The 27,142-nt window shown below is 42.3% G+C and overlaps 2 protein-coding genes and 1 long non-coding RNA gene across 4 annotated transcripts in view; 2 read left to right on the top strand and 1 right to left on the bottom strand.

Moving 5' to 3' along the window:
- The window catches only part of DBX2 (developing brain homeobox 2), a 30,701-nt gene extending 24,421 nt beyond the window's left edge, over nucleotides 1-6,280 (top strand). For both annotated transcript variants that reach the window (XM_053256481.1, XM_053256482.1), the window contains exons 3-4: nucleotides 1,951-2,132; nucleotides 3,771-6,280. In XM_053256481.1, the coding sequence (XP_053112456.1) occupies nucleotides 1,951-2,132; nucleotides 3,771-4,106 (518 nt within the window). In that variant the 3' untranslated portion in view covers nucleotides 4,107-6,280. The remainder of the gene's footprint in view (nucleotides 1-1,950; nucleotides 2,133-3,770) is intronic.
- LOC128327556 (prolactin-like) lies at nucleotides 6,131-12,690 on the bottom strand. The gene is made up of 5 exons (XM_053256483.1): nucleotides 12,046-12,690; nucleotides 11,771-11,955; nucleotides 10,679-10,786; nucleotides 8,236-8,415; nucleotides 6,131-6,325 (listed from the first exon to the last, which is right to left on the bottom strand). The coding sequence occupies exons 1-5, from the start codon at nucleotides 12,074-12,076 to the stop codon at nucleotides 6,131-6,133; spliced, it is 699 nt and encodes a 232-aa protein (XP_053112458.1). The 5' UTR covers nucleotides 12,077-12,690.
- LOC128327561 (uncharacterized) overlaps nucleotides 12,036-27,142 on the top strand; it is a 54,243-nt gene continuing 39,136 nt past the window's right edge. Inside the window, exon 1 of the long non-coding RNA XR_008308675.1 lies at nucleotides 12,036-12,171. This is a non-coding gene — a long non-coding RNA (uncharacterized LOC128327561). The remainder of the gene's footprint in view (nucleotides 12,172-27,142) is intronic.

The following is a 27,142-nucleotide window of genomic DNA, read 5'->3' as shown; positions in this document are numbered from 1 at the left end:
CTGAAAGCTGGCATTAGGGACCCACCTGGGTTGTTGGACAATGTGAAAGGCAGCCCTGGTGGTGTTGCAGAGGCAGGAATCTGCGCAATGACCTAGAACAGTGTATGGGCACTTGTGTTGTGCTACTTCCATTGTTTCAAATGGAAGTAATGCTGTGGAAGTGTCCATGTGCTGCTGTAAAAGGAATTGAAATGAGATCCAGTTTGTTTAAGGCTTTGTTGGTGTTAATTGTTAATATGGTACTGCCATTTTATTTTATTATATATATATATATATATATATATATATATATATATATATATATATATATTTAATAAGGAAAGGAAATAACATGATTACATTATCATCTCTTGAACTTCCTAAAGTTACATATAACAATCTGGGATTCCACAAATACAAGATTTGCTAACCCTCCCCCTCACATCAGATATTACAGAAAGATATAAGTAATATGTTAATCGACCCTCAGTTTTTTGGGGTGTTTTAAAAAAAACAACCCCAAATCTTGGATGTGGATGTTGACCCTGTGCTAAACTGTAATTTATGAACGCAATATAACGCAATATAACGCAAATGTTTCCTCTGAGGTATTCCATAAATAAGCAGTGATCTTAGCCATCGAGGCATAATCCCATAGCTTTAGTAGCCATTCGTCCAGGGTCGGGATTGCCTCTGATCTCCAACTGGCAGCATAGAGAATCCTGGCAGCAGTAAACATATATAAAGACAACTCTGTGTGTTTAGTAAGTATATACGGTTTAGTCATATTTAACAGAAAAAGCTCAGGTGAATAGGGAAAGCTTATATTTAAAATTTGTTGCATCTTAGAGTGAATTTTCTTCCAAAATTGTGCTTTGCCACAAGTCCACCACATATGATAGAATGTCCTTGCATGATTCTTACATTTCCAACAATCTCCAGAATAATTACTGTCTATCTTTCTAATCATAGTGGGAGTGATGTACCAATGAAAATACGTTTTGTACCAATTTCCTCTTTAGGTACTATTTGCTGTAAATTTAATATTCACTTTCCATTGATGTTCCCATTGTTGGATATCAGTTGACCTGTTTAAATTTTGCATCCACTTAATCATGCAGTCTTTTATCTGTTCTGGTCACTTTAAAAAGAAAAGCCTAGTGGAACTCTGGGGAAAGGGAGGGAAAAACCCCAGAAGTGTTCTAGAGTTGGCCTAGACAGAGAACAACAAGCTTGTTAAAGTATCTGCTGAGCTGTAAAGCAAAATAGGTCGTCCCCCCCAAAATTTTTTTCTCCTTGCATTGTGGTGTAACACTGTCTGAGGTAATTGTGCAACTTTCTCTCCAACATCACCAGGGCTGCCTTTCACATTGCACAACAGACCTGGTGGGTCCCTAATGCTGGTTTCCGTCAATGCAGAATGCCAGACTTTATAAAATCATGTCTCTCCCCAACCCCGCTTTATCTGAACTTGTTTTTCCTTCTGAATTGCTTCTTGTCATCTAAAATATAAATGTTGAATAAAAGCCTCTTTTTTTCCTTTCTTTTTTGGTTGAATGCAATGGGTAACTTGAATCATAATATATATGGGACCCTGTGGAGTAGTGACATTACACATTACTTTGAATGAGTGGTCAAGGAAAGGGCCATGTACCCAGTCTGACTAAGCAAATGTGAATGCCAGTAAATATCTGAGTTGGGCCTGTATGATGAGTATGGCTGAGCTACGTATCTGCAAGCACATAAGATAGACTGTATATCGTAGTAGTCACATCAGATTGTCTCTAGAGTCAATATGGAAGAAACTAAACTGCAGCAGCTTCTTGAGCTGCATCAACATTTGCAAAGTGTAGTAGTCTTTGGAATTATTTGATGTTACTGTCTGGCTTGACTAATTTTATACAGATTTTTTAAAAATCTGGCTAATCAGGTTAACACTGATGGAATGTAAAAATATTTCTCTTGCTCTAGGACAGGAAAATGTTCTTCCTCTTCTAACCCAGGATTCCAGATCCCGGAGAGGCATTTTAAGAAGGGCTGTCTTTTCTGAAGATCAGAGAAAGGCTTTGGAGAAAATGTTTCAGAAACAGAAATACATCAGCAAAACAGACAGAAAGAAACTGGCCCTCAACCTTGGTCTAAAGGAGTCCCAGGTACATTAGACTTTGGGAAAGCAACCCCAAATCATGATGCAAATATTCAAAGGGCATTCTTTCTTTTTTTTTTTGTACAAAGAGATCAGCATCACTAGTGTACCGGGACAAAAATAGTAACAAAGTCAGTAGCAGACATTGCTACCACATTCTGAAGTATGTTAGTTTCTGCTAGTTCTTCAAGATGTGGGAATGCATTCATATAAAAGTATCCTCATCAGAGAATGGCAGGAATATTCATCTCTTGGTGACATTTTATTGCTACAAAAGATAGAAAAAAAAGGAGATCAACTCTTCCATCAACTGCACATAGTGTCTTTTCATAGCAGCAAATGGATAACGGAGCTGCCATTCACAGTGTGGTTATATATTCATACAACCATACTGTGAGTAGCAGCTTCGTTGCCCTGTGCATCTGCCTAACCATCTGCTTAGAAGTACCCCATTAGACTTCAGTAGAAAGGGGCAACATTCAGCCACAGTACACAACCAGGATGTGTATACAGGGGAGACAGAGACACTTCTGACCAGGTCACATGTGTTCTAGAAAACAGGGAAGTTCCACTTCTCTCCCACTGCCCTACCTCATTAGCACCCAATAACTCAATGTTCTTCACCGTAAGGCCTGGGGGCCAGTGGTGGCTCCTTTAAGGGAAACATCTCTTGAGCTCCTGTACCATCTTGGAAGGTGTGCACAGAGTGCTGGGAAGTGTTCCCAGTGCTTTTAAGAGAGGACTCTGCCTCTCTTAAAGGGCCTGCCCAACACGGAGAAAAGTACAGTACTGTGTGGAGGTCAACACACAGGGGCGTAACTATAATAGGGCAAGGAGAGACAGTTGTCTGGGGGCCCACTGCCTTGGGGGGCACCCCAGAGGCAAGTCACATGACTGACTCCCCCAGCCGTGCAGCTGCCTGGGCTTCCTTCAGTTGTATTCATCCATCACATCAACGGATGTGAGTGTTAAGATCTGGAGCTACCAGAACAGCAGGTCTTTCTCTAGTACCATTAAATGACTTGCATCATCCACAATTTACAAAACCTTTTTAAAAATAGTTTAGGATGATGTTCTATTGTGGCACATAGGAGATAGATAGATAGAATGCTTTTGTTACTACTATTCAGCCTCATTTAAGATTTCTTTTCTTTACTTCATGAGCTGAGTTTCAGTTGGGGGGGGTGCATTTTAAAATCTTGTCTCTGGGCCCACTCAAACCTTGCTATGCCCCTGTCAACACAGAAGGAAATGGCTCTCCCATTGAAGGTTTTCTTTGTTTGTTTTTTTGCCAAAGTGGTCACTGCCATAACTACTTATAACATCGGCTCTCTGCAATCAGTAGATCCTCATTTAAGATCTCCACAGATTGCTGGCAACTCAGGTTTTTGAGGTGGGTCTTTTGATACCACCAAAAGACCCACCAGCTTCATCAGCTATGGTCTGAACTGCTTTCCTCCCTGCACCAAGTTCCATAGCTATGTGACAGAGTATCACTAATGTCCTAAACTGGTATCCCTATGTACCAACATTAATCCCTGTGAACTTTTGGATTGACTAAGAAAGGGAAATGTATATAACTAATTAATTTTATTTTTGGCAAAATTATCTTAAGAAACTGACAATACTAGTATCTAATTAACAGGTCAAAATCTGGTTTCAAAACCGAAGAATGAAATGGCGGAACTCCAAAGAAAAAGAAGTGCTTTCAAACAAGTGCCTGCCAGAGAGGGGTCTTCAAGAGACCTGTCTTTCCAAACTAAATTTTACCTCCCCACCGTGTCCCGCCTGGGCAATGTCTCCTCAACAGACAAATCCAAGATGGCAGAATCTTCCAGAACGCTCAGAGAGACTGAATAGCAGAAGTAGCTTGAGGCCACCTGCAAGAGCAAACTCGCCTCCTGGAATGTTGTATTTGTATCGGGAACGAGACACTGCAGAAAAGGCAATTATACCACAAAGGGGGAAACTGATGGAGTGAAGTGATAATAGACCATGACTTCAGATGGCCGGCAGTCTAACTTCACGTGAATGCTGAACTAGTTTATATACTCCACTAGAATAAAACCTAACTCATTTATATTGGCAAAAACTAATGCTTTAAGAGAGATTCAGTAATCAGTCTTCTTTCACGTTCCTACTGGCCTTGAACAAACTTGTACGTGAAGTAGGAAAGAACTGATGGTAAGTGAACTTGAAGTAAGAAGTATGATGCTAATATATGGCTCTGATATATATGTAGAGTGTTAAATACACATTTGAATGGATTTTTTGTTGTAATACTGTCCAAAACAATTAAATTAATATTTTGTGACACTAATGAATTATCTAAAGCTTATTAGAGAAGAAAATCTTATTGTATATGGTTCTATCATCTCCCTTTTACAAAAATAGTACAGTATGGCGTTGTGGAACTGAGATGAGATAAGTGCCCATAGGATCAGATATGTAGTCTAAGCAGTGAAACCAGTAATGTGTGAGAACTTATCCAAAAGACAAGCAACAGGTAAGAATGTCCAGAGTGTTAATTTAGAAAAATTAGAAGTCCTTTTTAGAAGTCTATTTTTTGGTTTAAGTTTTTCCATTTTGCAACATTTTGGTACCCATAACTGCAACTCTTACATAGACGCCCAGTTTCAGGACCTCCTTGTGGATATGGGAGCTGCACTGCATACATAGATGTCACCCACTTGCAAGGAGTCAGGCTCTTCTATATTGACTTAAGTGCAGGGAGTAAGCTTGTCCTGCCCAGTGGGATCATGTGCATGTACAACTGAGCTACCATTTCCACTGAAGTGAATGCAGAGCCTCAGTTCTTCAAGACTCTGTTTGTTTCATATTGGACTGAAAACAGAGGAGAGAATCCAGACAAAGGGTGGGTTCTCATGACCTGTGCAATATCACAAAACGGAAAGGGGAGATTCACAAGGTGTGAACCTGGAAATTTTCACTGATGTGGGGTTTGGCACTGCACCAACCTGACATTTAACTGAGATTGGCAACCCTAGATCAAATCCTAGCTTACTGATCCCAGTAAAATGTGAGGGTAGTGCCAACCTGACATTGCTTAAAATTTCTGGGTTCTTACAACTGGAAATTTGGATGTACATGCCTCACAAATCTCCCGTTTCTGGTTCGGTGGCATCATACAAGTTGTGAGAACCCAGCCCAAGTTATACATCCTAAGTTATCCCCTGCTAACTGAGCAAAGAGAGGCCTGTTAAAGTGCTGATGCTCTTATATTTAGCAGAGGAGAGATATAGGCCCTATCCAGCCCCAGCACAGCATCCCTCCAGTGGCTGTTGCTGGTATCTGCCTTATTTTTCTTTTTAGATTGTGAGCCTTTTGGGGACAGGGGACCATCTTATTTATGTATTATTTATTTTTCCTATGTAAACCACTTTGAGAAACTTGGTTGAAGAGCGGTGTATAAATATTCACAGTAGTAGTAGGAAGTTAGTCATGACTAAGCACCATTGAAATAAATAAAACATGGAAAACCTAAGTCCCATTAATTTCAATGGAACTTGATCATTACTATCTTAGACTGGATCCTACCCATGTAGTGTTCAAGCAAAACCATCTTTTTGTCTTGAACAAAAATCAAGCAGCTGATCCATCTGCTGTTATGGAAAAGATTAATACAAACATTTACATTATCTAAAATCCATGTATGGTTTTCATTTATCAGTTGAATATTCACACAGAAAAAGAACTACTTAGAATGCAATTTGATCCTGTAATTGATTTGTAAACTGCCACCAAAGTGCATTTCATCTGCTGTGTCAAGCCCACATATTCATAATTTGTCATCTTTAATATTTTTAACTGATTACAATGTACCATAGGTCATGGGCAAAGCTGTTTGAAGCCAGGTTTTCAGTTAATAATTTACTGTGACTGTAAGCGTGGTAAAGACCTTCATAAATTATTTTGCTCACTCTTCACAGACAACAATACCGCTGTTGTAGTCCTGAAAATTGCCTTAGCATGGGACATTTATATTCAGCAAATATTTCCTGGCATAATCCTACATTTGAGAACTTTTAAGTAGTTTTGTACTTTATTGGAGTCTCTCCTGAAGCAATGAATAAATTCATAGTCACTCATTAAATTGGCTTCATTATTAATGAATAAAGCAGCTGCTTCTGATGATCTTGCTTTGTGCAGTGAATTGCTGAAGATCCCCATTGACTGCATCTGTATCCAAAATAAGAGGAGAGAGAGAGAGCGAGCGCGACTGAGTGACTGACTATGAATACAGGCAAACAGTTGGCAAAGTATAGACAAAAAAAGCCTAAATCTCCTTAAAATGTTAGTATTGTCATTAAAATCTTTAGAGGATCTTAAATTTAAAGTTTTTTGAATCCTTCCCAGATGCTCAGTCGGGGCATAGCTAGGGGAGAGGGGGCCCATATTCACCCCGATCCCTGGCAGCCCCTCGGAGTGAGGGAGATAATGAAGAAAATAGGGAGGGGTGAGGCTGGGGGGGCCCCCCAAGAGCTGGGCCCCCCGGTTTCTTTGAACCTATCCGCTCAATTATAGCTACACTCCTGTAATTGTGTCTTGCAGAGGCTTATCTTTAGAAACATACAGGTGAGAATGACATGAAAAGATGTAGACACAAATATACAAGAACCTCCCTGATCAGCAATTAAATACAATCACACACAGACCCACACTCACTCTTAAATGCTATGGGAATCTCAACATCCATTAAAAAGCTTCTAGTCCTCAAAGATAAGGTTTAAAAGTATGTGGATAATGCCTAATGAAATTTTTGAAATTCATGTGGGGTTGTATGGAATGGGCAGGGGAACCGAGTAAAATTTCCAGGTGGGGCTTCCGGCATAGAAATTTACCTATTTCAGTGACTAACAGAAGCAGAAAAGTTCTGCCTCTGACCATATACATAATGTTCATGGCCAACTTTGGGATATTGGCCTCGCAGTATCTTCTTAGTGGTTATCCAATAGAAAGCACAGAGTGGGAAAAGCCAGGTCAAATTTAACCCAAGTCTTAGTCAGATGTGCCAAAAAAACCCAACAACAACAACAACAAAATCCCCAACCATCCTCATGCTTACAGCACCAAAGTGAGCCGAAAATCCCGCCCCAGTGTCAGCCCATCCATCGACCTCACTGCTCACAGTTACAGCGGCATTCATCTGCATAGAGAAACATCTTAACCAGGATGGCAGGCACTTTCATGATCAGCAGCCTGGATTGCCTTCGGCTGCCTGTCACAGAAGTACCTGCCATCACTGTTACAGGTCAGGCGGATAAGTGATGCCGGTGTGGGACTTCCAATCCACTCTGGTGCTGTAAACATGTAGGTGTTTGGGGGTAGTTTTTTTGCACATCTGAATAGGGCTTTGGACAAATAGTTTTCTAGGAGCATTTTTAGATGGAGCTTTTAGCTTGGAATGTAGGGTGTGCATTTGCACATTGGCCAGATTCGCACCGAAGTTGATGTGAGATACTGGGGAGCACTTAACACACGATTCAGGTTTTTCATTGCGTGTTAGAGCCTAGCCTGATTTCTGCCCAGGGTTAAAATATCCACTTTTTGTGTCAGTTTTTTGGGACAAATTTGAACTCTTAGTAAAGCCTTGCAGTAACCCTGCTGTCTGGGAAAGCACCAGCATAAGGAAAACCATAATAAATGGATCCCAAGGAGATCTCCTAGCTAACCAAATGACTGTCAAATCTTGTTAAGCAATGCCACCTCTCTGACAATTAGGCCTTGACACCAGCATGGTGATAACCATTTTGAGAAGGAAAGATATGAGTCCTACACAAAGTTTTAAAACAGACAAACAGAAGATCTGTTTCCTTCAGGGATGCTCAAAGGTTCCCCCACTAGTCTGTCTTATGCTTAGTTTCTGCCATTTAATACATGGAACAAATACTATACTGCTGAATCCAATGCACAACTATGCTATTTGCTACTTAGTATGGCTATTGATACACTATACAAGCCAGTGGTGCCTCTACAGTAAAAAGACAGGAATAAGTAATGTAAGAACCCATCAGCACTCTCTCTGGTAACCTGTGACATACAAGCCAAGGGCAAAATTCTATCTTGGGTCTCAGTGGCATCAAACTAGCCTTCTCAGTTACTTTTTCCACTCCAGTTTCCAGTTCTTGCACCATGTTGCTTATTTGCTTTGCTTTGCTAAGGCTAGCATCAGGCAATTTGTGGTCATGAACAATACTCTGGTCGAAGTGGGAAAGTGGCTCTTTCCAGGCTTGCAAGAGTCTGAGAATCAAATGTGTTAGCTCTTCTCTCTTGAGGCAGGAGCGGGAGAGAAAATGCAGGTAAATTATTTTATATGCCCACCCTGTGCCATGTCATAACATCCAAAACCATTCAGGCAGAGGAGCTTGCCCAAATGCCTAAGAAATGAAGAATGTGATTGTGGATGAAATGCCCTAGTTTGTAGAATAAGGCTAGAAAACAAAGAAAAGCATGGATCCCAGCTCCATATCACAACATGTCTTCTCTCACAACTTGCTCCACATGAGCTTTCATCATGCAGACTGCAGGAATGAAAAACTAACATCTATGCACATGTAATGATTCCATGACAGATGCATATTATTATTGTTCAGTTGATTCATGTATTCATCAAGATACTTATGCAACATTATGATTTATATATACCCCACTTTTCTATCAGCTTAAAAGTATAGGGAACAATGGCTTTTTGGTGGCTACATTACAAAAAAAAAAGAGAGAGAGACAGCACCATTCTATTACAGAAACACTGAGGTAACGTAAAAACAGGGAACATATCTGTTTTGGTGGCAGCACCGTAATTCTGGAACGTTTCCCCTAGGGCAGAGGTTCTCAAATGTGGATACCCTGATGTTGTTGGACTACAGTGCACATCAGCCCCAGCCGCAATGGACAAAGGCTATTGTGGCTAGGGATGGTGGGAGATGTAGGCTCCGTCTTTGCCAGCCTTTTGGTGTCTGCTGAAGACACTGTATTCCATAAGGCAGTGTTCTTCACTGTAAGGCCTGGGGGCCAGCAGATGGGGTCCTAGATGTGACCCCCCAACTACTTGCTTACTGGGCCTGTGCAAAGCTTTGGCCAAAGCGGAATACCCTGCACAAAACCAAAGCACCATATGGAGACAACCATTCTCACTGTGCACTTTGCCCAGGAAGTTTTTCACACAGGGCTTTTAAAGCCCGCTAGTTTTCATTTCCTCTGGAATGGAGAGGGTGGGTTCACATTTTGGGCAGATTTATCCCCAAGTTCCTGCGAGCTATTGGGGAGCACTTCACACACAAATTCAGGTTTTTCTTTGCACATTAGAGTGTAGTCCGGTTTATACCCAGGGTTAAAAAAAATCCACTTTTTGTGCCAGGTTTTTGGGATAACTTTGAGTTTGCAGTAAAGCCTCCCAAAAAATCATGGTAAAGCCTGCTGTGTGGAGAACTCACAGTGCTGTGGGGGCAGGGCGGCTCTTTTAAAGGAAGTGAAAACCTTTAGCGCCTGCACCATCTTGGAAGGGTGTACACAAAGTGCTAGGAAGCGTAACCCTTTCCAGTGCTTTACCCACAGAGTTCTTAAGAGAAGGCTCCATCTCTCCTAAAGGGTCCTTCCAGCACTGAACAAAGCACAGCACTGTGCAGAGGTCAGCACAGTGCAGCTTGGCTCTCAAACTGAAGACTTTTTGCCAACATGGTCCCCACTTGAAAAACAGTGATGATCACTGCCATAAGGCCTTTTAATCTTAATGTTTATTATTATTATTATTATTATTTACATTTTATATCCCGCTATTCCTCCAAGGAGCTCAGAGCGGTGTACTACATACTACATACCCAGCAAGTATCATGGCTGAATGCGGATTTGAACTCGGGTCTCCCTGGTTTTAGTCCAGTGTGGTGTAGTGGTTAGAGTGCTGGACTAGGACCGGGGAGACCCAAGTTCAAATCCCCATTCAGCCATGATACTTGCTGGGTGACTCTGGGCCAGTCACTTCTCTCTCAGCCTAACCTACTTCACAGGGTTGTTGTGAGGAGAAACTCAAGTATGTAGTACACCGCTCTGGGCTCCTTGGAGGAAGAGCGGGATATAAATGTAAAATAAAATAAAAAATATATCATGCTGGCTCCATATTAGTGATACCATGTTAGTGATACCATGCTTTTTAGGTTTTTAAAAAACTGGTGTGTGTTTTATGGTTTGCTGTTATTGATATACGCTCCCTGCCTTGGACTTGTTTTTATGGAGAAAGACAGGAAATAAATGTCTGAAATCAAAGAATAGCAATAGAAGCACAAAAAATAATCAGGGAAACCAAATAGACAGCATACAAGCCAAATTCTTGCTTTTAAAAGTGTTTTAAAATGTGGAAAAAGACTCCTAAAGAAGGGGCAAGGGCAGGGGGATTTCACCTACTGGATACTACTATGGAACACCACCCCCCATCACTACACCACCCCAGATCATCTCATTTAATTGCCATACACAATCCCCACCACCAACCCACACACATTAGATTACCCAACCCAGACCACAATGTATTGGACGTACTGGTATTTTCTGAGTATACTCTTTGCCACTGGGAGTTAACAACCAAGAGGTATGGCATTTGCCAACAGATCTGGCCAGCACATTTCCACCTGGTAGAAAATATTTTTCCTGCAAAAGAAAGAAAATTTTTCAGAGGAATTTGATGGCAGGAGTACAGTAATCTCTGTCACCCGCAGGCTGATGCTAAATGTGCAGGATTGCATTTAATCTCTCCCACTCACTCACACAGTCATGCTGTATCAAAGCAAAGCGCAATAGTACATCATGGGGACAGGGTGGGGACTACAGGAATGCCTGGGTAGCTACAATACTAACTATATTTACTAGGAACCAAGGACCAAATAATTTAATGTGGTGGTTAGAGTTTTGGATTGGAACATCGGGGGTTCAATCTCCAGGCAGCTACTGAAATCCAGTGCCTGAAGACCACTGGTTGACTTTGGGCCAGTCATTATTCCACAGCCTAGTCTACCTCACAGGGCTGATGTTGTGAGGATAAAAGGGGTGGGGAACTATGTAAGCCACCCAGAATCTATTGGAGGAAGGCCATGATAAAAATGGAAACATCCAATCGATGAACAGATTTACAAGATATACAAAGGCAGTCCTTTAGAAGCTCCACAATACTTCATTTATTTATTTGATTGATTGATTGATTGATTGATTGATTGATTGATTGATTTCTATACCGCCCTTCTCAAAAAATGGCTCAGGGTGGTTTAATGCAGAGAAATAGCAAATAAATAAGATGGCTCCCTGCCTCCAAAGGGCTCACATTCTAAAAAAAAACCCAGAAGATAGACACCAGCAACAGTCACTGGAGATACTGTGCCGGGGGTGGATAGGGCCAGTTACTCTCCCCCTGCTAAATAAAGAGAATCACCACGGTAAAAGGTGCCTCTTTGCCAAGTTAGCAGGGCCATATGTGCCATAAAGACTGAAATCTTAGGCCTACGTACTTAGGGTTGTTTAGTCTTTTTGAATACTATAATAAACGTACACCGGAGGGGCATTCCGCGCCAAAGTTGCCGCTTTCACTGAAATACAATCGCAGAAGGCAAGGAGAGAGAAATCCGGTGCTAAAACACTTACCAGATCTAAGAAGAGAGCTGTGGAGAGCCTGTGGATCCGGTTGGAGTGCTGGATCATCCGGTCGAAGAGATCAGACACGGACAAGAAGCGGCAAGGGCAGTCTCCTTGAGAGCAGCTTGCCACGGTGCGCACTCCCAGAAACTTCTGCGGCACCCACAGCAAGAAGAACAGCTGCCAAGCGGCACCTGCAACGAGCAGAAGGCGAGGGAGCTACGGAGAGCCGACCCAAGGAAATCCACCAATAGCAGCCAAGCTGGGCAACGCCGATCTCTTACCTTCCCGCCAGACGCCCTGCGCGGACCTCATACATTAATATAATGTGGAGTAATGACTGGCCTAGCTAACTCCCCGTGTGATCGTGGATCCTGCTTATGTACACGCATGACTGGGGTGCAGTGCGGGTGAGCCGAGACCGGTCTTTTTTCCCTTTCTTTTAAAGCCATTTTTTTCTCCCCCTCCCATCTTTTTCTTTATGCCTCGTCAGATTTGCACAACTCGCGGCAAAGATTTACCAGATCGTGCAGAGCGATTGCTCCAGGAAAAGGCAGTCCTTAGAGGAACTTTGGGAGCGTGCCGCAGTTAAACAACACACGCGCGCACACACACACACACACACACACACTCCAAAATAGCTCTTGTAGGGAGTATTTGGAACGGGAATTGCTGGGGAGGAAAGGATTGTACGAAGTGCACGGCAAAGCATTGTCCACCACGACTGTAGGCGGTTCTTTGTCTTCCCGTTTTTATTGTCACAACAACCCTGTGAAGTTGGTTAGACTAGCCTTACGTTAATGGCGGGGTGAGGATGGGGACGTAAACCCTCTGCTTCTCAGGCCCAGTCCAGTACTGTACATCACACAGGTTATTAAAAAGATGTAGCCTTTCACTTTTAACAAAGGGGTAGTTATTCTGAACTCCATTTTTCTGCAATCATAAGGGCAAAGAACGGCTTCACTTATTAGGAGCTAAATTCCCACTGCGCCCAGTGCTATGACTTCTGTCTCAGTATTGGGCTCCATGATGTTTTTTAAACCAAGGATATATTGTGTAAAAATGCTTGCAGTGTATTATTGCATGGTAGTGTATTTTGCTAGACATAAATACACAGTCAAATGCTGTCTGTGTATCTGAGGGTAGATATGTTTTTCATACGTTTTTGCTAGGGCAGTGGCTTGCAAACTTCCTACCCACAGCATACACTTGCAGTGCATCAGTTTATCTGCGTTGCAGTTTATCTTCTATATCAGATGGTTAACCTAAAGCAGGGGTTTCCAATCTGTGGTACTCTAGATGTTGCTGAACTATAGCTCCCATCATCCACAGCCCCAATACATTTTAGCTGGGAGTGATGGGAGTTCATTGCTAGTTTTTGTTGGACTAAAGTAAAAAGTAAAGTGTGCCGTCAAGTCGATTTCGACTCCTGGTGCCCACAGAGCCCTGTGGTTTTCTTTTGGTAGAATACAGGAGGGGTTTACCATTGCCTCCTCCCATGCAGTATGAGATGATGCCTTTTCAGCATCTTCCAATATCGCTGCTGCCCGATATAGTACCAGCGGGTATTCAAACCGGCAACCTTCTGCTTGTTAATCAAGCATTTCCTTGCTGTGCTGTTAGGGGGCTACAACTCCCATAATCCCTAGCTGCAATTTATTTGTGTCTCCTAACTTTTTGCAGTAGGGGATGATGGGACCCTCAAATTGGCCACCCCTGACCTATTGCAATGCTCCCCTGTGGTAGTGTTATCACAGGGAGAGAATTACAGTAGTTTGCAAGCTGCCTTTCAAGGAAGCTTATCTGTCATTGGTAATTACCTCTAGTGAGGTAACTGAGGAGAACCGTGGCCATGGTATGTAAACTGGTAAGTCGGTGCTTTTCAGAGCATCCTGGATATGCAGCAGTCTGCCCTTAGTCTTTACTATGGGAAAAGGCTCCGTTTCACTTTTAAAGGTATAGCAAGGGCCAACCTAGAGGCCAACAGTTGGCAAACCTAGAGGTGAACAGACCGGAACAATTGCTTTCAAATGTCTCGGAGTGCCTCATTAAGTGCAGTTTCATTAAGAAGAGTGTTGCTGTTACTTAGTTTTCAAAGAAGAGTCGAGGAACTGGGAACAAATCCAGGGTACCTTTCCCACAGAGAAATAATTAATGTAGAATAAGAGAAAGCTTCGCCTTTGCTTTCCTCCTGCCTTCAGCTGAGCTCCAGCCACGCCACATTACTCTGTTAACTAGACAATTCTCAAACAGAGTAAAGATGAAAATTAGTTTTCTTATAGCTTTGAAGAGAGGTTTAAATGCCAGCAGGCGGCTGTGAATTTAGAACTTCCAAAGGTGAGTTAAATGGATTTTGTGTGCCACTTGCTTCTCAAGGCACAGATTCCCCAGTTAAAGAAAGTACAGAGCGCTTGATATGAGTTCAGATATTGTATTGACACGCTGTTGTTTCATTTTGAGATTAAGACACAGGAATAAGGGAACAAAATGTATTTTACTGAGGTAGGGTGTTTTTTTTTAAAAAAACCTAGAATACAGTCAACACTACTGTTTATTAGGGGAGTGCCGGAGTGGACTTTGAATGTTCTATATACCACTGTGGAATAGTGGGTTATGGCCACCAGTTTGGATGGCTTTAAAAAGGGCTTCGACAAATTCATGTAGGACAGGTCTATCAGTGGCTACTAGTCTGGTGGCTGTGGGCCATCTCCAGCCTCAGAGGCACAATGCCTCTCAGTACTGGTTGCAGATGAGCAACAGCAGGAGAAGGGGCATGCACATACCTCTTGCCTCCTGTGGGCCACCAGAGGTATCTGGTGGGCCACTGTGTGAAACAGGATGCTGGACTAGATGGTCCTTGGGCCTGATCCACCAGGTTTTTTTTATAATAGTTGTTGATTTTCCCTCGCTACATGTTCTTCAAAGAGCTCAAGATGGTGGCCACAATTCTTCCTCCACCCATTTAATATTTAACAAACCTGTAAGGTAGGTTGGGCTGTGAGATAGTGACTGATCCGTGCTTACTCATGAGCTTTATGACTGAGTGGGATTTGGACTTAACTGTTTGTTACACTGAGTTCAGGTAGCTCAGTGTAGCTAGGGGAGCTCAGAGCTGCTTACAGTACATGAGATTCTCAGACCATCAAGATGCCGATCAGAGCCAATCCTGCTTAGCTTAACTGCTGCAGCAGAGACTTTGATATCATTCCTTTTTCTTAGGGATCATAATTTTTAAAAGATATACTCTCCTGCTGTCTGAAGAGTGTTTTATGTACTCTGGTCTTTTATACTATTTCCTTTCTTGAGCGTTACATTTCTGCCCATAAATGCTGCAGTTATGTGTATGCTTACTTAGAAGACTTGAACAATATAGGACTTTCGTCTGAGTAAACACACACAGGACTGGAATATAAGAGGCAAAAAAGGTAAGTGAAAGGTAAAGTACTAAAGTAAAAAGTAACATGTGCCGTCAAGTCGATTTCAATACTGCCAATGAGCAGTATTTTGCTTCTGCCAAAAATGAGAGGGAGAAGTTTTCTTTAAAGTTTTTAAATTAAATTCCTTATAAGAGGTTAACCAAACCATACATAACACTTCTTCACACTTTTGAAGTCATCATATATACATGCTAATATTCAAATAAAACCACATGGTTATGAAGTCCATAAGCAATGAGTATAAGGCATCAAATGTCTCAGAAAATGGTTTGTCATTACGTCATCTTAAAGTACAGTGTGCCATCAAGTCGGTGTTGACTCCTGGCCTCCACAGAGCCCGGTGGTTGTCTTTGGTAGAATACAGGAGGGGTTTACCATTGCCTCCTCCCGCACAGAAGGAGGTGATGCCTTTCAGCATCTTCCTATATCACTACTGCCCAACATTTATTTAATTATTTATCAGATTTGTACACCGCCCCAAACTTTTGTCTCTGGGCAGTTAACAATAGCATAAAACAGTTAAAAACATATACAAAAACTAAAAATAATGTAACAATTTAAAAATAAACCAGAAATTAAAACCTAAAAATTTAGGAACCTGAGAAAGCTTGGGCAAAAAGATGGGTTTTCAAGTATTTTTTGAAAACTGCCAGAGATGGGGAGGATTGTATCTCAGCAGGGAGTGCATTCCACAATCTTGGCGCAGTGACCGAGAAGGCCCGTCTCTGTGTAGCCACCAAACGAGTTGGCGGTAACTGGAGACGGAGCTCCTCAGATGACCTCAATGGGTGGTGAGGCTCATAGTGAGGAAAATGCTCTCTTAGATACCCAGGGCCTAAGCCGTTTAGGGCTTTATAAGTTATAACTAGCACTTTGTATTTTGCCCGGAAACCTATTGGCAGCCAGTGTAGCTCCATCAACAGAGGAGTAATGTGGTCTCTCCGAGATGAGCCAGAGACCAACTTGGCTGCTGCATTCTGAACCAACAGAAGTTTCTGGACTACATACAAAGGCAGCCCCACTTAGAGCGCATTACAGAAGTCAAGTCTGGAGGTTACCAACAGATGTACCACTGTTTTGAGGTTATTGATCTTGAGAAACGGACGCAGCTGGCGTATCAGCCAGACCTGATAGAAAGCACCCCTGGCCACCGCCTCAACCTGAGAAACCAGGGAGAGGTGTGAATCCAGAAGTACTCCTAGACTGCGAACCTGTTCCTTTTGGGGAAGTGTGACCCCATCTAGAACAGGTGGGGGTCAAAATGGTCTCTAGAGTTCTGAATAGGTCAAAATGGTCTCTAGAGTTCTGACCCCGCACAATAAGTACCGCCGTCTTATCTGGATTCAGTTTCAGTTTATTCTCCATCATCCAGTCCATTACTGCTTCCAGGCAAGCATTTAGGAGGATATGCCAGCTCCTGAAGAAGTTGACATGGAGAAGTAGATCTGGGTGTCATCAGCATACTGGTAACATCCAGCTCCAAATCCCCATATGATCTCTGGGATGATCATACCTGTGCGGATTCGAACCGGCAACCTCTGGCTTGCTAATGAAGTCTTTTCCCCGCTGCGCCATTAGGTGACATACTTCATCTTACAAATTCCATTAACTTTGGGCTGGTACCGATATAAAGCAGCCTGCAGCAGCCTCTACACAATAATGTCAGGGACATGGCACAAATGCATCCACCATGACATTACTCAAAGGACATGCTGACGTGAAGAGGGGGAGGAGAGCTGGTACTGTGGTAGCAAGCATGACTTGTCCCCTTAGCTAAGCAGGGTCTTTACTGGTTGCATATGAATGGGAGACAACATGTGAGCACTGTAAGATATTCCTCTTAGGGGATGGAGCCACTCTGGGAAGAGCATCTAGGTTTCAAGTTCCCTTCCTGGCATCTCCAAGATAGGGCTGAGAGAGATTCCTGCCTGCAACCTTTGAGAAGCCGCTGCCAGTCTGTGTAGACAATACTGAGCTAGATGGACCAATGGTCTAACTCAGTATATTGCAGCTTCCTATGTTGTTCCTACGATCTCAGCACATCCTTTAATCATGTGTGAGGGATGATCATCTCCCCTCTACACATGCTACAAAACCCTGTTTAAACCGTTAAATGCAATTTAATTGAGTCTCTGTGTCATCTCGGAGAGACCATATTACTTCTGTATTGAAAGAGTTACACTGGCTGCCGATAAGTTTCTGGGCAAAATACAAGGCGCTGGTTATAACCTTTAAAGCCCTAAACAGCTTGGGCCCTGGGTATTTAGGAGAATGGCTTCTTAGTCATGAACCCCACTGCCCACTGAGATCATCAGGAGAGGTCCTCTGCAGTTGCTACCGGCTTGTCTGGTGGCTACTTGGGGATGGGCCTTCTCCGCTGCTGCTCTGAAGTTTTGGAATGTGCTCCCTGCCTGAAATTAGAGCCTCCCCATCTCTGACAATTTTTAAAAAATCTTTAAAGATGCATCTGTTCACCCAGGCTTTTAATTAAATGCTGTTTATTAGTTTTAACACTGTTTTAAAACATTGTTTTAGAATTTTAAATGGTAATGTTTTAACTTTTTTGCTGGTGTTTATTTTAACATTTTATTTTTTCTGTTCTCATTTATTTTATTTTGTTGTAAACCGCCCAGGGACATAAGTTTCGGGTGGTATAAAAATGTGTTAAATAAATTAAACAAACAAACAAAACAAAATTAATTAAAGGATGTGCTGAGATCATGTCAGTGCATCCTTGACATTGGGGAGAGCGCTTCATGCAGTGGCCTTGACATTTTTGTGTGTAGGGGCTGTTCATCTGAACTGGCATTCTGGCATCATGCCACACTCCAGATGTTATACAGCCACGCTTGCAGTGTTGGTAACTTGAATATTCACCAGTATTTGACAATCAAAAATTTTGCTGCAGTTAATATATTCCAAATTAATAAATAATGTTCTTCGTTTGCAAAACTGTTCAGAAATTCCAAAACAATGCGGAATAGATTCAAAGACAGCATATATCCAATTGTGGTATTAATATTTGTTGTGATGTTACCGGACAAACTGTGTTTTGGAGTAGCACAGAAAGTACCTCTCTTTGTGCATGTGGGTACAAAGTGACAGTGGGATCACAGTCTCCATTTTCGATGTTTAAGTTCATGGGCTTATGAACTCTTCACCTGCCTGGGTTTAGCAAGACCCACTGCCAGTCGCTCAGCATGAGTAAAGTGTGGAGGCCATGCACCCCCAGGTCAGAATTTGATTGATTAAGTGCTGTCAAGTCAGTGTCGACTCTTAGCAGCCACATAGATAGATTCTCTCCAGTATGATCTATCTTCAACTTGGCCTTTAAGGTCTCTCAGTGGTGCATTCATTGCTGTAATAATTGAGTCCATCCACCTTGCTGCTGGACATCCTCTTCTCTTTGCTTCAACTTTCCCAAGCATTATGGACTTCAAGGGAGCTGGGTTTTCGCATAATGTGTCCAAAGCATGATAGTTTGAGCCTGGTCATTTGTGCCTTGAGTGAACATTCTGGATTGATTTGTTCCATGATCCATTTGTTTGTTTTCCTGGCTGTCCATGGTATCCTCCAGCACCAAAGATCAAAAGTACCAATGCTTTTTCTATCTTGCTTCTTCAAAGTCCAGCTTTCGCATCCATAGTGTGTCATGGGGAAAACCATTGTCCGAACGATTGTAATCTTTGTAGGTATAGACATGTCATGGCATTGAAATATCCTTTCCAAGGCTTTCATTGCAACCCTACCAAGTGCTAGTCTGCGGCATATTTCTTGACTGCTGGATCCTTTACTGTTGATGGTCGATCCTAAAAGGCAGAAGCTATCCACCACTTCAATGTCTTCATTATCAATTCTGAGGCTGGTTACTGTATCCGTTTTCATTAGTTTAGTCTTCTTGACACTTAGTCCTAGCCCCATTTTTTCACTGTGCTCCTTGACTTTCCTTACTAGAGTTTGCAGATCATCCGCATTCTCAGAATAACAAAGACTAAATGGACCACCCCCACCCTTCTCTTTAGCAAAATAGAAGACACTAACTAGTAAGCAGACTCGACTTAACAAGGCGAACCAATTAAGGAAGGAAAGCTCTCTTCCACCAGAGATAATGGTAAAGCAATCCTTGGGAGTCACCCAAGATAAACAGTGCAATTCCTAACCCTTCTTTGAATTAGCAATTAGCTAGCAAGGACTCATGGAAATGAATGCATCAAAACTGGAGAGGTATAATCTTATACCCCTAAAGGCAACCTGCTATTCAGGTATGCAATCCAGCATGGCTCCATTCATTCCAAGTAACACATTTTGCAAAATTACCCCTTGCCATTGTTGGGCAAGATTCACTCAGTCAGTTTACACTCAAGTAGCAATACACTCCATTGTCATTTATGGAATCTGCCACCTTCAGGGTGTGTAGAATGACTTGGAAACTATCCTAGGGCACGTTTCAAGGTATAAGTACCTCTGGCCAAAGCACATGGCCTCAGAGTCCTTCCCTCTCAGAGTCTTCCCATCTCAGAATCTGCTTTACAATCCACAGATCCTCAAGGCAAGTGGCAGCTTTTGCTCCTTGCCCCCTTTTACTTCCTCGTCTCATTGTCCTTCCCATGAGGGAATCTGCAAATGCAACCAACATACCACCAGGCCAAGGATAGGTAAACTAACCTCTTGCCTCTGAGAATCCTCCTTTCCCCTCCTTTCCTTCCTTTAAGCACTTTCCACAGCAAGCCTTAAGGCCAAGATCTGGTCTAAACACCTAGTCAAGCTGATCTACCTTCAATTTGAACTTGAAGCTAAATTATTTTCAGCAGAATTCTTGCTTGGATTGTTAATTAAGATTTATTTCCTTGCCTAAATAACTTTTGCCTCCCTGTAGCCCCATTTACCCCTACATAAATATGTTGTATTACATTTCTGCCTCCTCATCTTTTCCAGTTACCAAATTTGCACAAATTTGATATTGAAGCCAAACTGCTCCTTCTAGCAGAGCTAATTCACATATTAAGCCAAAAGTACAACCAGAGTGTCTAGTCAGCACTCTGGGGCAATTCTGGTAATAGTGGCTGGGAATGTATGTCGGGAGTTGTAGTCCATTAACAGCTGGAGAGCCTCAGATTAAATATGCCTGCTCTAGTCTACACCAATCTGCAATCTATGCTTTCAGGATCCAAAGCAACAACTTCCCTTTGGTGGTCAATGCATATGTTTGCAAACCTCTTTGTCCCCATCAGTGTAATTTGTGAGTTCACATACAATTTGCTGAATGTGCAGATCAGTCATTCGGCAGAGGGCCTCCTCTGATAGCCCAATCTCATATTCTCTGGTCAAGAAGTAGGTTCTCCATTTTCTATAGCACTTAAAACAGATGCAAAATAAATGATAAGCACTGACCTGCTCTCTTGACTTTATGACATAGGAACATAGGAAGCTGCCATATACTGAGTCAGACCATAGGTCCATCTTGCTCAGTGTTGTCTACACAGACTGGCAGCAGCTTCTCCAAGGTTGCAGGCAGGGATCTCTCTCAGCCCGATCTTGGAGATTTCAGGGAAGGAACTTGGAGCCTAGATACTCTTCCCAGAGTGGCTCCATCCCCTAAGGGGAATACAGAGCTCAACACTTCTAGTCTCCCTTTCGTATGCAACCAGGGCAGATCCTGCTTAGCTTAAGGGGACAAGTCATGCTTGCTACCACAAGACCAACTCTCTTGCCAAATTACCAGCAGGGATTCAAACCTGCAACCTTCTGCTTGTTAGTCAAGCATTTCCCTGCTGCTCCACTTAAGGTAGTGAATATACAGTGGGAATGAAATAGATGCTCACATGGCCATTCACACATCACTTTTATACACAATTTCCAGAAGGACCTTGACCTCTGTGCCAGAAAAAATTTACATGACTATCAATCGGAAGCTGATACTAGAACAACTTCCAGTAACATGAGGTCATTCTCTTTTTCAAAGGGCATCCTTAAGTGCCTTTGTTCTCCAATCCCTTTGCAAGCTACAGAACTGCAGCACATAATTTAAAAATGTGGATTTAAGTAGCCATATGGTTTGTATTAAAACATGATAGCAAGTCAGATTATCCTTTCATCCTACTTGTTTTTGTTTCTTGGGCCACTATCATATGCTGCCATTTAGATGTACATGCTGGTGGGTTTTATTCTCCCTCCCCGTATTCCCCAACTTCCACCAGATGACAACATGATTGTAGTGAGGAAGCCTGCAGGCCTTCTTACTAAATTGCTACAAGCTAGGATTGAAGCTGGAAGTTGACAACTTTCCATTTCCTTATGTAATGTAATTGCACAAATGACTGACGGAAGCCACTTTATTTAAATTCATTGTCTGTCACATGTACTACAAGTCAGTTCAAGTACTTCACGTGTCTGTGCAGAAATTCCCTGAAACAGCAGTCACGTGAAGCCTGAGCATTCGTTTCTTCTCCTGGCTCTTTTATTAAGCTGTGATGAACGTAATTCCAGCAAGATGTTAAGAAGTTACACAAATAACTGATGTCATATTAGAAATCCTTATGCCACTATTTTCCAGGACTATTAGAAAAGGATTTGTTGAAATAGAAAATGATCCTTTAGCAATTTAACTTTCATTGTCTCTATATTTGACTGAGAAGTTTGCTTCTCCTTTGTCTCTGTTGAGCGGAGTTCTCCTTCACTTCCGCTCCAGTCTTCTACCTTGGTGCTTCAGCTCCCATAGCTTTCTGTGTACCATGGGGGCAATTTTGAAGCGGAAAGGAAGCTTGAGGTGATCATGTCTATTGCCCTGCTGAGTTCCCTATTCCAGGTGGTTGTGGTTGTTGTTGTTGTTGTTAACATCCAGAATCACCAGCAGAAATGCATCTAAAACCTGCCAAGTCCTCTTGGATCCAATAGCCTTCTCACGCAGATCATCCTAATAGGTCCTGCATCCGTGCAGAGGACAGAGGTCAGTTGTGGCCATGAAATCCTCCTTAATCAGATGGTAGTCTGTCCATGACAATGGGACTAGGAGTCCCCATGCACAGAACACCACTCTGATCAGAGCAAAAGACCAAGTCAAGAGTGTTACCAGCAGAATGTGTTTACCCGATAACCAGTTGGGATAGGCCCATAGTTGTCATGGCTGTTGTGAACCCCTGAGCTGCACCAGACAAGCTAGTCCCGAAGTGAACATTGAGACACCATTGTGGTCAGGTTCTGTGAGTAGTTGGAACTACTTGCTGAGGCCCGAGAGCTGACAGAACACCTGGAAAGAAAGGACAGTCGGTGTATAGCAGCTGCCTGCTTGAGAAAGTATTTTTCTCTCCTCCCTTTGTCCAGATTTTTAAAGTTTCAGCCAATGCCCTAACTGCCCTAATATGCGACCATACTTAGCATTAGTATAGCACTTTCAAGTGTTGAGGGTGCTTTACAGGTATAGTCGCAACCCTTACAACAACTTTGTAAGGTAAGTAAAAATTATTATCCCAGTTTGCAGATGAACATGCTGAGATTGAGAGGGAGGGGCTTGCCTAAGGTCAGCTAGTGAGATCGAGGCAGAGGAGAGAGGTGAACTGGGCAAGTCGTACTTCCGAGCCCAGTCTCTTAGCCACTCTGCTGCACCTCCAACTAGCAGCCGTAGTGCTCCAGGAACAGGTGCTTGCTACTGGCATATATGTTTCAGACAGGCAGTGTATAGCAGCTGGCTGCTTGAGAAAGCATTTCTCTTGCCTCCCTTTGTCTAGATGTACTCTAATGAGCTGCTCTCCTTGTTTACTTCAATCCCTTTTTAAACTTTTCTAAAAAGACTTTCCATTTCAGCCATTTCCTTTGTACTGTGTGAGAAGAGAAATGGAGCCTGCCTCACAGCACTCAGGGACTCCTGCCTGCTTCTAGCACTGCAGTCCTGCATCAGCGTAGCTTCCTACGGTTTTCTCTCTGCCCTTCAGTTATTATCTTTCTGACATTAGCTCTGAGCCAAGAATTTGTGTTTGGGTTTTTGATCAAGGTGATTGGCCAAGACCAAAAGAAACTGAATAGCAGCCCTTCTCATGGTGAAACCTATGGGATAATCTGAGGCAATACCATGACAGGTTTTGAAAGGGAAGTGAAGATTTGTTTTAACTAGGATTAATGACCATCACCTGGGTAGAGGGAAACAGGGATTTATCCATAAGGAAGAGGGAAGAGAATGTGAAATTGTGCAACCCCCTCCTGATCCCTTAGCCCTGAGTAGCATTATACCTCAACTGGGCCTCTGGCTCTTTTATTTTATCACTCTGTGTGTGTGTCTCTGTGTGTGTGTGTGTACGCGCACTGCTGCTGCAACTCTAAACAAACATAACAAACAGGCTAGCTGTAATGTATCCAGCTAGAATGCAAAAGAAACCCTTTCATATTGTTATGTGCATAATGTCTTTTGGCTTCCTTTGGTGTAGGGATTATTGGAGAATTATGATGGTTCATATATTTGCTAGATTAATAACAAAGATACAGGTGATCAGTGAAGGAAAGCAGCATTCACTCTTAACCAGGCAGCAGATCCACTGCCTCTCATCAGATACCCAGAGAAAAGGTGCCTTCAGCTTTTCCTCGCTCTGAATCAATGTGTCTCCTGAATGGCAAACTACTATTTCTTCACAATCACACACCTTACATCAGCCTCTCCCCTCATTGTGTGGGGCAGGAATCAGACTTCTACAGCTTTCTAATTCTGATGTCTGTATCCAGAGACCATCTACTAACAACACCCATGAACCATTATGAAACATCAACATTATTTTGCTGAATCTCAGATCATGATCAGGCAGAGCTTTAAGGCAAAACCTGTAACATTCTAGCCCAATTCAGACATTATGCAGTATGAGTGTACAGATATCTGTGTACTCATACATGTGTTTGTGTGAATGACTGTACCTGTGTTCATTTAAAAAGTGAACCTGGATACAGGCCCTCGAAATGCATGGTGCAGATAGGAAATGTTCTTCTGTACCTGCATTCGACATAACATATTAATGACTGTACATAAATACAGATCTGTACCTGTGTACACTGTACACTCAATGTACAAGTGTTGACCATAATGTGTGAATGGGTTTTCTGTTACTACAGTGATTCAGGAACTGTTTCCTCTCTGTTGTTTTCAACCCTTACTATGATAACAGATAAAAGCTGAACCACTAAGCCAGGTGAGCACAGCCAATCACATGAGACTTTCATACCCCTGCTAACTTGGCAAAGAGGCACCTTTTAACGTGGTGATTCTCTTTATTTAGCAGGGGGAGAGTAACTGGCCCTATCCACCCACAGCACAGTACCTCCAGTGACTGTTGCTGGTGTCTGTCTTATGTTTCTTTTTAGATTGTGAGCCCTCTGGGGACAGGGATCCTTCTTATTTATTTATTATTTCTCTGTGTAAACCACCCTGAGCCATTTTTTGGAAGGGCGGTATAGACATCGAATGAATGAATGAATGATCATCTGCCTCTCAATGGGCTTTGTTTTTTTAAAAAAAATAATAATGTTTTTTGACATTTTGTATTATACAACATCTTTCCCAGTCCCCCTGCACTCCGCCCCCTGAGCCTTACCCACCCTCTCCCCCCAGCACTGGTTGGGGGGAGATGAGAAAAGAAAGGAGAGAAGGAAAGAGAAAGAGAGAGAAAGAAAGCAGAAGGGGTAAAGGGATACTCACCATTGCACTAGTAGGTGTGGGTAGATCAGAGGGGTTTGGGCATTGTTAACATAAGCAGGGGTGAGTGCTGTTTTCAGTCTGAATCCAAGGCTGAAATGAACGCAAGAGCATCTTGAAGAAAATAAATGTACTTAAAAGATATGCATACCTACAAAATAGAAAAATTCCTAACAAGTAAATATTGGATGGCAGCCTCATTTTGCATGGGACAATATCAAGGATACAAAAGCCAGATTTGACTTCAAATGTAAGATGTGGACTCATGTGAACTTTCTCTTTTTAAATATTCCTTTGCCCTCCTCCAGACTTGGTTTGAAAACTGAGTTTACTGTTCAACAAGTTAATATTGTTGTTTTTGCCCATTAGCAAATGGTGTGACTCATGGATCAAGTCATTAAAATTTTGCTTCAAGCTAGAGTGAACATATGTGTAACTAATTTTTGTCTCGTGGCCCACCATGTGATAGGCTTTTAACATCCAGGAGGCAGAGGTTAGTGCATGTCATCATGCAATGTAAAATTACAATGACCTTTAACAGTCTTTAATCAGATTTAGCAAGCATGGGGTCACAACACAGGCCTTGCTATACACTGTGCTCAGAAAATTGATCTTAACCTTGACCTGAAACTGTCCTCCGGATGGATCAGTAGATATTTTAGCATTATGCTAAATTAAATTCTGGAAGCTCTTTGGTCAACTTGCTGGTGTTCCTATATATATAGTAATTTTCAATATAATGAGGTTGAATGGCTAGCCAGTTCCAGTTAGGACCATGACTTGTGATGCTGAGAATCTGACACTAAAGAACATTATTTCCTATCTTTTTTCTAGAGGTAAACTTTACTGCAGAGATTTCAAAGGAATGGAATACATTCTAGGCTAGGAGAGTGTGATTGACTACAGCTGAGAAAAGCAAGAGAGGTCAAGACTTGAACTGGAGTCCAAGCGTAACCAAGTCAAGGATACAACTGAAGCTTAGAAAACTAAGTCGTTGGGAGATCAAAGTGAGAACTAGAAAGGAGCAAGGATGGTACCAAGGTCAGGACTAAGCAGTAGGAGAGCAAGGGGAAAGTGGCAATGTACTGTAGAACATGCACCAGTGTTACATTCTGGCTGCACATTTTTTCTTGAAGTGATTCCAGAAGTGCAACACAGTCAATAATGTCCTTGCTCTTAAGATGAGAGTGCATTTTGAAAACAGCTTTAGTCTTAATCCAAGTCTTATGACCTGGCATAATGGCCAACCAATATTTTGTGGGTGGGTTTGTATCTACCATAGTTTGAAAATGGTGCCAGTAGGACTAGTGGCTGAAGGTTAGATCTAGATCTGTATAATCAGAAGAATAAACAGCTAGAACACTACACACAAATGGAAAAAGGGAAGCTGTAATAGTCTGACATCTGATATAAAAAAAATAGAAGGATACTATTTATTAGTTCAGGTTCCATAAATCATAAAACACGTAAGTACAGAAGAAGAGCCCTGCAAGATTGGAGCAAGGGTCCATCTAGTCCCGCATCTGGGTTCCAGCCAACTGCTTCCAGGAAGCTTACAAGCATGGCATAGAGGCAAAGGCCCTGCGCTGGTATTAATGGCTGCCTCTGAACATTAGGGTTCCATATTGCCACTTGCCCTCAATGAACAGGTATAATGCCTTTTGGAAGCCTTCTAAGCCAGTGCCCATCATCACATCTTGTGACAGCAAACACTGATTATGTATTAGTGATAATTAATATCACTAGATATTAAGAGGAGATATTATTAGAGGAGAGCTGGTCTTGTGGTAGCAAGCATGACTTGTCCCCATAGCTAAGCAGGGTCTGCCCTGGTTGCATCTGAATGGGAGACTAGAAGTGTGAGCACTGCAAGATATTCCCCTCAGGGGATGAAGCCGCTCTGGGAAGAGCAGAAGGTTTCAAGTTCTCTCTCTGGCTTCTCCAAGATAGAGCTGAGAGAGATTCCTGCCTGCAACCTTGGAGAAGCGGCTGCCAGTCTGTGAAGACAATACGGAGCTAGATAGACCAATGGTCTGACTCAGTATATGACAGTTTCCTATGTTCCTATTGCTTTGAGTGAAAAGGGGGTTTCTGGATCTACTACAAATCAGTTTCATTTGGTGTCATCAAATACCAGCAATAAGTAGTAAGAGAGCTTGAAATATATCTCTATTCCTTGTCTTTGCACAGTTTATTATACCTTATGAATTCTTATCGTATTTATCATAATATTTTCTTCTAATTAAAAGAACAACAAGCTGGCCTTTTTGAAGT

This window comes from Hemicordylus capensis, chromosome 5, assembly GCF_027244095.1.
Source record: "Hemicordylus capensis ecotype Gifberg chromosome 5, rHemCap1.1.pri, whole genome shotgun sequence".
Lineage (NCBI taxonomy): Eukaryota > Metazoa > Chordata > Lepidosauria > Squamata > Cordylidae > Hemicordylus > Hemicordylus capensis.
The sequence above is the reverse complement of the archived record's forward strand: the minus strand, read 5'-3'. Positions and strand labels throughout refer to the sequence as shown.

What these genes read in the sequence shown, in the direction of transcription:
- LOC128327556 (XM_053256483.1), bottom strand. Translation starts at nt 12,076, where the DNA reads ATGAGGTCCGCGCAGGGCGTCTGGCGGGAAG. An exon ending in CAGCTCTCTTCTTAGATCTG is followed by an intron (nt 10,787 to 11,770) that starts GTAAGTGTTTTA and finishes TTTCTTTTGCAG; the next exon opens with GAAAAATATTTTCTACCAGG. An exon ending in AGTATACTCAGAAAATACCA is followed by an intron (nt 8,416 to 10,678) that starts GTACGTCCAATA and finishes TCCTGCCTCAAG; the next exon opens with AGAGAAGAGCTAACACATTT.